The sequence below is a fragment of the Nerophis ophidion genome, linkage group LG17 (genome assembly GCF_033978795.1).
Source record: "Nerophis ophidion isolate RoL-2023_Sa linkage group LG17, RoL_Noph_v1.0, whole genome shotgun sequence".
Lineage (NCBI taxonomy): Eukaryota > Metazoa > Chordata > Actinopteri > Syngnathiformes > Syngnathidae > Nerophis > Nerophis ophidion.
Window position 1 is genome coordinate 7,474,080 of NC_084627.1, and position 12,537 is coordinate 7,486,616.

The 12,537-nt window shown below is 46.5% G+C and overlaps 1 protein-coding gene across 5 annotated transcripts in view; it reads left to right on the plus strand.

The window, feature by feature from the left end:
• The window catches only part of LOC133535933 (glutamate receptor ionotropic, delta-1-like), a 198,467-nt gene that overhangs the window by 150,493 nt on the left and 35,437 nt on the right, over positions 1 to 12,537 (plus strand). For all 5 annotated transcript variants that reach the window (XM_061875999.1, XM_061876002.1, XM_061876001.1 and 2 more), the window contains exons 7-8: positions 1 to 115; positions 10,370 to 10,489. The exon at positions 1 to 115 is cut by the window's left edge and continues 47 nt beyond it. In XM_061875999.1, the coding sequence (XP_061731983.1) occupies positions 1 to 115; positions 10,370 to 10,489 (235 nt within the window). The remainder of the gene's footprint in view (positions 116 to 10,369; positions 10,490 to 12,537) is intronic.

Sequence of the window (12,537 nt, forward strand, 5' to 3'; positions counted from 1 at the left end):
CTTCTACAGGAAGCTGGAGGACAGGAAGTGGCACAGCATGGCCAGTCTCAACTGCATCAGGAAGTCCACCAAGCCGTGGAACGGAGGCTGGTCCATGCTGGAGACCATCCAGAAGGTGCGTGTGTGCGTGCTCCTTCACCACCCCCGCTACCTGCCAACTGGTACCTCAAGCACCTCCTGTAACTGCTTGATAATCAGGAGACACACCTGCAACTGGTTGACAGTCAGGAGACACACCTGTAACTGGTTGACAGTCAGGAGACACACCTGTAACTGGTTGACAGTCAGGAGACACACCTGTAACTGGTTGACAGTCAGGAGACACACCTGTAACTGGTTGACAGTCAGGAGACACACCTGCAACTGGTTGACAATCAGGAGACACACCTATAACTGGTTGATAGTCAAAAGACAGACCTGCTCCTGGTTGACAATTCGGAGACACAACTGTAACTGGTTGACAATCAGGAGACACACCTGCAGCTGGTTGACAATCAGGAGACACGCCTGCTCCAGGTTAAAAATTAGGAGAGACACCTGTAACTATTTAAAAATCAGGAGACACACCTGTAACTGGTTGACAATCAGGAGACACACCTGTAACTGGTTGACAATGAGAAAACACATCTGCTCCTGGTTGACAATCAGGAGACATATCAAGAGACACACCTGCAACTGGTTGACAATTAGGAGACACACTTGTAACTGGTTGATAGTCAAAAGACAGACCTGCTCCTGGTTGACAATCCGGAGACACACCTGCAACTGGTTGACAGTCAGGAGACACACCTGCAACTAGTTGACAATAAGGAAACACACCTGTAACTGGTTGACAATCAGGAGACACACCTGTAACTGGTTGACAATCAGGAGACACACCTGCAACTGGTTGACAATCAGGAGACACACCTGCACCCGGTTGACAATAAAGAGACACACCTGCAACTGGTTGACAATCAGGAGACACACCTGCAACTCGTTGACAATCAGGAGACACACCTGCACCCGGTTGACAATCAGGAGACACACCTGCAACTGGTTGACAATCAGGAGACACACCTGCAACTCGTTGACAATCAGGAGACACACCTGCACCCGGTTGGCAATCAGGAGACACACCTGCAACTGGTTGACAATCAGGAGACACACCTGCAACTGGTTGACAGTCAGGAGCCACACCTGTAACTGGTGGACATGCTAGAAGGTGCTAGCATGTACGCCAGTAGAAGGCTAAGTTAGCATGTTTGCCAGTGAAAGTGGGAGGAGCCACTGCAGGCTTCAGCGACGCCACACGGAAGGCAAACATTTGCTAGAATGTTCTTCCCGCTCGCTGACAGCCGCTGCGACCTTTGCTGCTGACAGGAGAAGTATTTTCTTTTTTACGGCGGCTGTCGCGCTGCTGCTGTCGAGCTGCTGCTGCAACTAATGACAGCCATGAAATGTCATTTTTCTCTGGCCTTTCCACGCCGGCTGCCAGCAAACTTCCACGCGCTGGAGATCACTGGAGGACCTTGTGTTTGATAGCATCAGAGTGTTAGCATCACCAGCATTATCTTATTAGCATAGCATTAGCAAAGGGTTGTTAGCATGATAGTGCTAGCAACAGAGTGTTAGCATCACGGTGATAGCATCAGAGTGTCGGCATTATGTTACTAGCATTGGTTGATAGCATAATAGTGTTAGCAACAGGGCGGTAGCATCGCAATTGATAGCATCAGGGTGTTAGCATCACCATGATAGCATCTGGCTTTCAGCATTATCTTATTAGCATAGCATTAGCAAAGGGTTGTTAGCATGATAGTGCTAGCAACAGAGTGTTAGCATCACGGTGATAGCATCAGAGTGTCGGCATTATGTTACTAGCATTGGTTGATAGCATAATAGTGATAGCAACAGGGCGGTAGCATCGCAATTGATAGCATCAGGGTGTTAACATCACCATGATAGCATCTGGCTTTCAGCATTATCTTATTAGCATAGCATTAGCAAAGGGTTGTTAGCATGATAGTGCTAGCAACAGAGTGTTAGCATCACGGTGATAGCATCAGAGTGTCGGCATTATGTTACTAGCATTGGTTGATAGCATAATAGTGATAGCAACAGGGCGGTAGCATCGCAATTGATAGCATCAGGGTGTTAGCAATATGTTATTAGTATTGGGTTGTTGGCATGAGAGTGCTAGCAACAGGGTGTTAGCATAACAATGATAGCACTGGGGTGTTAGCGTTATAGTGAAAGCATCGGATTGTTAGCATTGTGATAATAGCTTTGGGATGTTAGCATCACAATGATAGCATCTGGCTTTCAGCATTATCTTATTAGCATAGCATTAGCAAAGGGTTGTTAGCATGATAGTGCTAGCAACAGAGTGTTAGCATCACGGTGATAGCATCAGAGTGTCGGCATTATGTTACTAGCATTGGTTGATAGCATAATAGTGATAGCAACAGGGCGGTAGCATCGCAATTGATAGCATCAGGGTGTTAGCAATATGTTATTAGTATTGGGTTGTTGGCATGAGAGTGCTAGCAACAGGGTGTTAGCATCACGATGATAGCATAAGAGTGTTAGCATAACAATGATAGCACTGGGGTGTTAGCGTTATAGTGAAAGCATCGGATTGTTAGCATTGTGATAATAGCTTTGGGATGTTAGCATCACAATGATAGCATCAAGTTGTTGGCATCAGAATGAGTGTGTTAGCATCATGATGATAGCATTGGTGTGTTAGCATGGACTTTAAGAGAAGTCTAACTGTGTCCAGGGCAACATCACAGGTCTGACAGGGACTATGGACTTTAAGAGAAGTCTAACTGTGTCCAGGGCAACATCACAGGTCTGACAGGGACTATGGACTTTAAGAGAAGTCTAACTGTGTCCAGGGCAACATCACAGGTCTGACAGGGACTATGGACTTTAAGGAGGTCTAACTGTGTCCAGGGCAACATCACAGGTCTGACAGGGACTATGGACTTTAAGAGAAGTCTAACTGTGTCCAGGGCAACATCACAGGTCTGACAGGGACTATGGACTTTAAGAGAAGTCTAACTGTGTCCAGGGCAACATCACAGGTCTGACAGGGACTATGGACTTTAAGAGAAGTCTAACTGTGTCCAGGGCAACATCACAGGTCTGACAGGGACTATGGACTTTAAGAGAAGTCTAACTGTGTCCAGGGCAACATCACAGGTCTGACAGGGACTATGGACTTTAAGGAGGTCTAACTGTGTCCAGGGCAACATCACAGGTCTGACAGGGACTATGGACTTTAAGGAGGTCTAACTGTGTCCAGGGCAACATCACAGGTCTGACAGGGACTATGGACTTTAAGGAGGTCTAACTGTGTCCAGGGCAACATCACAGGTCTGACAGGGACTATGGACTTTAAGAGAAGTCTAACTGTGTCCAGGGCAACATCACAGGTCTGACAGGGACTATGGACTTTAAGAGAAGTCTAACTGTGTCCAGGGCAACATCACAGGTCTGACAGGGACTATGGACTTTAAGGAGGTCTAACTGTGTCCAGGGCAACATCACAGGTCTGACAGGGACTATGGACTTTAAGGAGGTCTAACTGTGTCCAGGGCAACATCACAGGTCTGACAGGGACTATGGACTTTAAGGAGGTCTAACTGTGTCCAGGGCAACATCACAGGTCTGACAGGGACTATGGACTTTAAGGAGGTCTAACTGTGTCCAGGGCAACATCACAGGTCTGACAGGGACTATGGACTTTAAGGAGGTCTAACTGTGTCCAGGGCAACATCACAGGTCTGACAGGGACTATGGACTTTAAGAGAAGTCTAACTGTGTCCAGGGCAACATCACAGGTCTGACAGGGACTATGGACTTTAAGGAGGTCTAACTGTGTCCAGGGCAACATCACAGGTCTGACAGGGACTATGGACTTTAAGGAGGTCTAACTGTGTCCAGGGCAACATCACAGGTCTGACAGGGACTATGGACTTTAAGAGAAGTCTAACTGTGTCCAGGGCAACATCACAGGTCTGACAGGGACTATGGACTTTAAGGAGGTCTAACTGTGTCCAGGGCAACATCACAGGTCTGACAGGGACTATGGACTTTAAGAGAAGTCTAACTGTGTCCAGGGCAACATCACAGGTCTGACAGGGACTATGGACTTTAAGAGAAGTCTAACTGTGTCCAGGGCAACATCACAGGTCTGACAGGGACTATGGACTTTAAGAGAAGTCTAACTGTGTCCAGGGCAACATCACAGGTCTGACAGGGACTATGGACTTTAAGAGAAGTCTAACTGTGTCCAGGGCAACATCACAGGTCTGACAGGGACTATGGACTTTAAGGAGGTCTAACTGTGTCCAGGGCAACATCACAGGTCTGACAGGGACTATGGACTTTAAGGAGGTCTAACTGTGTCCAGGGCAACATCACAGGTCTGACAGGGACTATGGACTTTAAGAGAAGTCTAACTGTGTCCAGGGCAACATCACAGGTCTGACAGGGACTATGGACTTTAAGGAGGTCTAACTGTGTCCAGGGCAACATCACAGGTCTGACAGGGACTATGGACTTTAAGAGAAGTCTAACTGTGTCCAGGGCAACATCACAGGTCTGACAGGGACTATGGACTTCAAGAGAAGTCTAACTGTGTCCAGGGCAACATCACAGGTCTGACAGGGACTATGGACTTTAAGGAGGTCTAACTGTGTCCAGGGCAACATCACAGGTCTGACAGGGACTATGGACTTTAAGAGAAGTCTAACTGTGTCCAGGGCAACATCACAGGTCTGACAGGGACTATGGACTTTAAGGAGGTCTAACTGTGTCCAGGGCAACATCACAGGTCTGACAGGGACTATGGACTTTAAGAGAAGTCTAACTGTGTCCAGGGCAACATCACAGGTCTGACAGGGACTATGGACTTTAAGGAGGTCTAACTGTGTCCAGGGCAACATCACAGGTCTGACAGGGACTATGGACTTTAAGAGAAGTCTAACTGTGTCCAGGGCAACATCACAGGTCTGACAGGGACTATGGACTTTAAGAGAAGTCTAACTGTGTCCAGGGCAACATCACAGGTCTGACAGGGACTATGGACTTTAAGGAGGTCTAACTGTGTCCAGGGCAACATCACAGGTCTGACAGGGACTATGGACTTTAAGGAGGTCTAACTGTGTCCAGGGCAACATCACAGGTCTGACAGGGACTATGGACTTTAAGGAGGTCTAACTGTGTCCAGGGCAACATCACAGGTCTGACAGGGACTATGGACTTTAAGAGAAGTCTAACTGTGTCCAGGGCAACATCACAGGTCTGACAGGGACTATGGACTTTAAGAGAAGTCTAACTGTGTCCAGGGCAACATCACAGGTCTGACAGGGACTATGGACTTTAAGGAGGTCTAACTGTGTCCAGGGCAACATCACAGGTCTGACAGGGACTATGGACTTTAAGAGAAGTCTAACTGTGTCCAGGGCAACATCACAGGTCTGACAGGGACTATGGACTTTAAGAGAAGTCTAACTGTGTCCAGGGCAACATCACAGGTCTGACAGGGACTATGGACTTTAAGGAGGTCTAACTGTGTCCAGGGCAACATCACAGGTCTGACAGGGACTATGGACTTTAAGGAGGTCTAACTGTGTCCATCGCAACATCACAGGTCTGACAGGGACTATGGACTTTAAGGAGGTCTAACTGTGTCCAGGGCAACATCACAGGTCTGACAGGGACTATGGACTTTAAGGAGGTCTAACTGTGTCCAGGGCAACATCACAGGTCTGACAGGGACTATGGACTTTAAGGAGGTCTAACTGTGTCCAGGGCAACATCACAGGTCTGACAGGGACTATGGACTTTAAGAGAAGTCTAACTGTGTCCAGGGCAACATCACAGGTCTGACAGGGACTATGGACTTTAAGGAGGTCTAACTGTGTCCAGGGCAACATCACAGGTCTGACAGGGACTATGGACTTTAAGGAGGTCTAACTGTGTCCAGGGCAACATCACAGGTCTGACAGGGACTATGGACTTTAAGAGAAGTCTAACTGTGTCCAGGGCAACATCACAGGTCTGACAGGGACTATGGACTTTAAGGAGGTCTAACTGTGTCCAGGGCAACATCACAGGTCTGACAGGGACTATGGACTTTAAGAGAAGTCTAACTGTGTCCAGGGCAACATCACAGGTCTGACAGGGACTATGGACTTTAAGGAGGTCTAACTGTGTCCAGGGCAACATCACAGGTCTGACAGGGACTATGGACTTTAAGAGAAGTCTAACTGTGTCCAGGGCAACATCACAGGTCTGACAGGGACTATGGACTTTAAGAGAAGTCTAACTGTGTCCAGGGCAACATCACAGGTCTGACAGGGACTATGGACTTTAAGGAGGTCTAACTGTGTCCAGGGCAACATCACAGGTCTGACAGGGACTATGGACTTTAAGAGAAGTCTAACTGTGTCCAGGGCAACATCACAGGTCTGACAGGGACTATGGACTTTAAGAGAAGTCTAACTGTGTCCAGGGCAACATCACAGGTCTGACAGGGACTATGGACTTTAAGGAGGTCTAACTGTGTCCAGGGCAACATCACAGGTCTGACAGGGACTATGGACTTTAAGAGAAGTCTAACTGTGTCCAGGGCAACATCACAGGTCTGACAGGGACTATGGACTTTAAGGAGGTCTAACTGTGTCCAGGGCAACATCACAGGTCTGACAGGGACTATGGACTTTAAGAGAAGTCTAACTGTGTCCAGGGCAACATCACAGGTCTGACAGGGACTATGGACTTTAAGGAGGTCTAACTGTGTCCAGGGCAACATCACAGGTCTGACAGGGACTATGGACTTTAAGAGAAGTCTAACTGTGTCCAGGGCAACATCACAGGTCTGACAGGGACTATGGACTTTAAGGAGGTCTAACTGTGTCCAGGGCAACATCACAGGTCTGACAGGGACTATGGACTTTAAGGAGGTCTAACTGTGTCCAGGGCAACATCACAGGTCTGACAGGGACTATGGACTTTAAGGAGGTCTAACTGTGTCCAGGGCAACATCACAGGTCTGACAGGGACTATGGACTTTAAGGAGGTCTAACTGTGTCCAGGGCAACATCACAGGTCTGACAGGGACTATGGACTTTAAGGAGGTCTAACTGTGTCCAGGGCAACATCACAGGTCTGACAGGGACTATGGACTTTAAGAGAAGTCTAACTGTGTCCAGGGCAACATCACAGGTCTGACAGGGACTATGGACTTTAAGAGAAGTCTAACTGTGTCCAGGGCAACATCACAGGTCTGACAGGGACTATGGACTTTAAGGAGGTCTAACTGTGTCCAGGGCAACATCACAGGTCTGACAGGGACTATGGACTTTAAGAGAAGTCTAACTGTGTCCAGGGCAACATCACAGGTCTGACAGGGACTATGGACTTTAAGGAGGTCTAACTGTGTCCAGGGCAACATCACAGGTCTGACAGGGACTATGGACTTTAAGGAGGTCTAACTGTGTCCAGGGCAACATCACAGGTCTGACAGGGACTATGGACTTTAAGAGAAGTCTAATTGTGTCCAGGGCAACATCACAGGTCTGACAGGGACTATGGACTTTAAGGAGGTCTAACTGTGTCCAGGGCAACATCACAGGTCTGACAGGGACTATGGACTTTAAGAGAAGTCTAACTGTGTCCAGGGCAACATCACAGGTCTGACAGGGACTATGGACTTTAAGGAGGTCTAACTGTGTCCAGGGCAACATCACAGGTCTGACAGGGACTATGGACTTTAAGGAGGTCTAACTGTGTCCAGGGCAACATCACAGGTCTGACAGGGACTATGGACTTTAAGAGAAGTCTAACTGTGTCCAGGGCAACATCACAGGTCTGACAGGGACTATGGACTTTAAGGAGGTCTAACTGTGTCCAGGGCAACATCACAGGTCTGACAGGGACTATGGACTTTAAGGAGGTCTAACTGTGTCCAGGGCAACATCACAGGTCTGACAGGGACTATGGACTTTAAGGAGGTCTAACTGTGTCCAGGGCAACATCACAGGTCTGACAGGGACTATGGACTTTAAGAGAAGTCTAACTGTGTCCAGGGCAACATCACAGGTCTGACAGGGACTATGGACTTTAAGAGAAGTCTAACTGTGTCCAGGGCAACATCACAGGTCTGACAGGGACTATGGACTTTAAGAGAAGTCTAACTGTGTCCAGGGCAACATCACAGGTCTGACAGGGACTATGGACTTTAAGAGAAGTCTAACTGTGTCCAGGGCAACATCACAGGTCTGACAGGGACTATGGACTTTAAGAGAAGTCTAACTGTGTCCAGGGCAACATCACAGGTCTGACAGGGACTATGGACTTTAAGAGAAGTCTAACTGTGTCCAGGGCAACATCACAGGTCTGACAGGGACTATGGACTTTAAGAGAAGTCTAACTGTGTCCAGGGCAACATCACAGGTCTGACAGGGACTATGGACTTTAAGAGAAGTCTAACTGTGTCCAGGGCAACATCACAGGTCTGACAGGGACTATGGACTTAAAGGAGGTCTAACTGTGTCCAGGGCAACATCACAGGTCTGACAGGGACTATGGACTTTAAGAGAAGTCTAACTGTGTCCAGGGCAACATCACAGGTCTGACAGGGACTATGGACTTTAAGAGAAGTCTAACTGTGTCCAGGGCAACATCACAGGTCTGACAGGGACTATGGACTTTAAGAGAAGTCTAACTGTGTCCAGGGCAACATCACAGGTCTGACAGGGACTATGGACTTTAAGGAGGTCTAACTGTGTCCAGGGCAACATCACAGGTCTGACAGGGACTATGGACTTTAAGGAGGTCTAACTGTGTCCAGGGCAACATCACAGGTCTGACAGGGACTATGGACTTTAAGGAGGTCTAACTGTGTCCAGGGCAACATCACAGGTCTGACAGGGACTATGGACTTTAAGAGAAGTCTAACTGTGTCCAGGGCAACATCACAGGTCTGACAGGGACTATGGACTTTAAGGAGGTCTAACTGTGTCCAGGGCAACATCACAGGTCTGACAGGGACTATGGACTTTAAGAGAAGTCTAACTGTGTCCAGGGCAACATCACAGGTCTGACAGGGACTATGGACTTTAAGAGAAGTCTAACTGTGTCCAGGGCAACATCACAGGTCTGACAGGGACTATGGACTTTAAGGAGGTCTAACTGTGTCCAGGGCAACATCACAGGTCTGACAGGGACTATGGACTTTAAGGAGGTCTAACTGTGTCCAGGGCAACATCACAGGTCTGACAGGGACTATGGACTTTAAGGAGGTCTAACTGTGTCCAGGGCAACATCACAGGTCTGACAGGGACTATGGACTTTAAGAGAAGTCTAACTGTGTCCAGGGCAACATCACAGGTCTGACAGGGACTATGGACTTTAAGAGAAGTCTAACTGTGTCCAGGGCAACATCACAGGTCTGACAGGGACTATGGACTTTAAGGAGGTCTAACTGTGTCCAGGGCAACATCACAGGTCTGACAGGGACTATGGACTTTAAGAGAAGTCTAACTGTGTCCAGGGCAACATCACAGGTCTGACAGGGACTATGGACTTTAAGGAGGTCTAACTGTGTCCAGGGCAACATCACAGGTCTGACAGGGACTATGGACTTTAAGAGAAGTCTAACTGTGTCCAGGGCAACATCACAGGTCTGACAGGGACTATGGACTTTAAGAGAAGTCTAACTGTGTCCAGGGCAACATCACAGGTCTGACAGGGACTATGGACTTTAAGAGAAGTCTAACTGTGTCCAGGGCAACATCACAGGTCTGACAGGGACTATGGACTTTAAGAGAAGTCTAACTGTGTCCAGGGCAACATCACAGGTCTGACAGGGACTATGGACTTTAAGGAGGTCTAACTGTGTCCAGGGCAACATCACAGGTCTGACAGGGACTATGGACTTTAAGGAGGTCTAACTGTGTCCAGGGCAACATCACAGGTCTGACAGGGACTATGGACTTTAAGGAGGTCTAACTGTGTCCAGGGCAACATCACAGGTCTGACAGGGACTATGGACTTTAAGAGAAGTCTAACTGTGTCCAGGGCAACATCACAGGTCTGACAGGGACTATGGACTTTAAGAGAAGTCTAACTGTGTCCAGGGCAACATCACAGGTCTGACAGGGACTATGGACTTTAAGGAGGTCTAACTGTGTCCAGGGCAACATCACAGGTCTGACAGGGACTATGGACTTTAAGGAGGTCTAACTGTGTCCAGGGCAACATCACAGGTCTGACAGGGACTATGGACTTTAAGAGAAGTCTAACTGTGTCCAGGGCAACATCACAGGTCTGACAGGGACTATGGACTTTAAGGAGGTCTAACTGTGTCCAGGGCAACATCACAGGTCTGACAGGGACTATGGACTTCAAGGACAGTGGTGCCAACTCTCACGTCCACTTTGAGATCCTGGGATCCAGTTTCAGCGAGACCTTCGGCAAGGACTACAAGAGGGTGAGTTTGCACTTTTGTCACTCGAGTCCCACGGAGACAACACTCGCTTTCACGCTGTTCCTTTTCCATCCAACCCAATAGCAGCTTGTTGCCATGGTGACCGTGATCCATCCATCACACCTTGTCACAGGAGTCCACAGCACCAACTAGTGGTCTGGCATGAACACTGCAGGCTTTTGTACGAGTATTAACTACCACTGCACTCATTATTCTATCATACACACACACACACACACACACACACACACACACACACACACATACACACACACACACACGCACACACACGTATTGCTGCAGTAATGAAGATTTAATCAGGTGCCCTCTCTGAATTATGACTCCCTCTGTGTTTCATAATGACCATGCTAAGAACACACACACACACACACACACACACACACACACACACACACACACACACACACACACACACACACACACACACACAATAAAGTCCCCCCCCCCCATTAGCCCGCTCATAGAAGGAGAAAGAAGCGTGACGTGTTAAGATTCGTCATGTCAATATTGAAATATAATTATTATATGAATAATTAATTTAAAAAAAAAGAAGTTTGCACCTTCAAAATAAAATCATCCAATTTTCGGTGCATAGTGAAGACGTTTGCACCTTCACAATAAAATCAACTCACCTTTGGTGCGCAATGAAGAAGTTTGCACCTTCACAATTAAATTGATCTCCTATTTGCGTAATGAGAAGATTTAAACCTTCACAATAAAATCATCTAGTCTTTGGTGCGTGATGAAGAAGTTTGCCCTTTCACAATAAAATCATCTCATCTTTATTGCATAATGGAGAAGTGACCACCTTCACAATAAAATCGACTCGTCTTTGGTGCGTAATGAAGTGTGCCCCTTCACAATAAAAGTATCTCATCTTTGGTGTGTAATAAGGAAGTTTGCACCTTCACAATAAAACCATTAGTGACCACCTCCACAATAAAATTGACTAATCTTTGGTGCATAATGAAGAAGTGTGCGCCTTCACAATAAAAGTATTTTAACTTTGGTATGTAATAACAAATTTTGCGCCTTTACAATAAAATCATCTCCTCATTGGTACATAATGAGGTTTGCCCCTTCACAATAAAATCATCTCATCTTTGGTACATAATGAAGAAGTTTGCACCTTCACAATAAAATCAGCTCATCTTTGTTGCGTATAGAAGAAGTTTGCCCCTTCACAATAAAGTCATCTCGTCTTTGTTGCGTAACTAAGAAGTTTGCCCCTTCACAATAAAATCATCTCGTCTTTGTTGCGTAACTAAGAAGTTTGCCCCTTCACAATAAAATCATCTCGTCTTTGTTGCGTAACTAAGAAGTTTGCCCCTTCACAATAAAATCATCTCGTCTTTGTTGCCTAACTAAGAAGTTTGCCCCTTCACAATAAAATCATCTCGTCTTTGTTGCGTAACTAAGAAGTTTGCCCCTTCACAATAAAATCATCTCGTCTTTGTTGCGTAACTAAGAAGTTTGCTCCTTCACGATAAAATAATCTCAACTTTGGTACATAATAAAGAAGTTTGCTCCTTTACAATAAAATCATCTCCTCATTGGTACATAATGAGGTTTGCCCCTTCACAATAAAATCATCTCATCTTTGGTACATAATGAAGAAGTTTGCCCCTTCACAATAAAGTCATCTCGTCTTTGTTGCGTAACTAAGAAGTTTGCCCCTTCACAATAAAATCATCTCGTCTTTGTTGCCTAACTAAGAAGTTTGCCCCTTCACAATAAAATCATCTCGTCTTTGTTGCGTAACTAAGAAGTTTGCCCCTTCACAATAAAATCATCTCGTCTTTGTTGCGTAACTAAGAAGTTTGCTCCTTCACAATAAAATAATCTCATCTTTGGTACATAATAAAGAAGTTTGCTCCTTCACAGTAAAATCCTCTCATCTTTGGTACATAATGAAGATGTTTGCACCTTCACAATAAAATAATCTCATCTTTGGTACATAATGAAGAAGTTTGCACCTTCACAATAAAATCATCTCCTCTTTGTTGCGTAATTAAGAAGTTTGCTCCTTC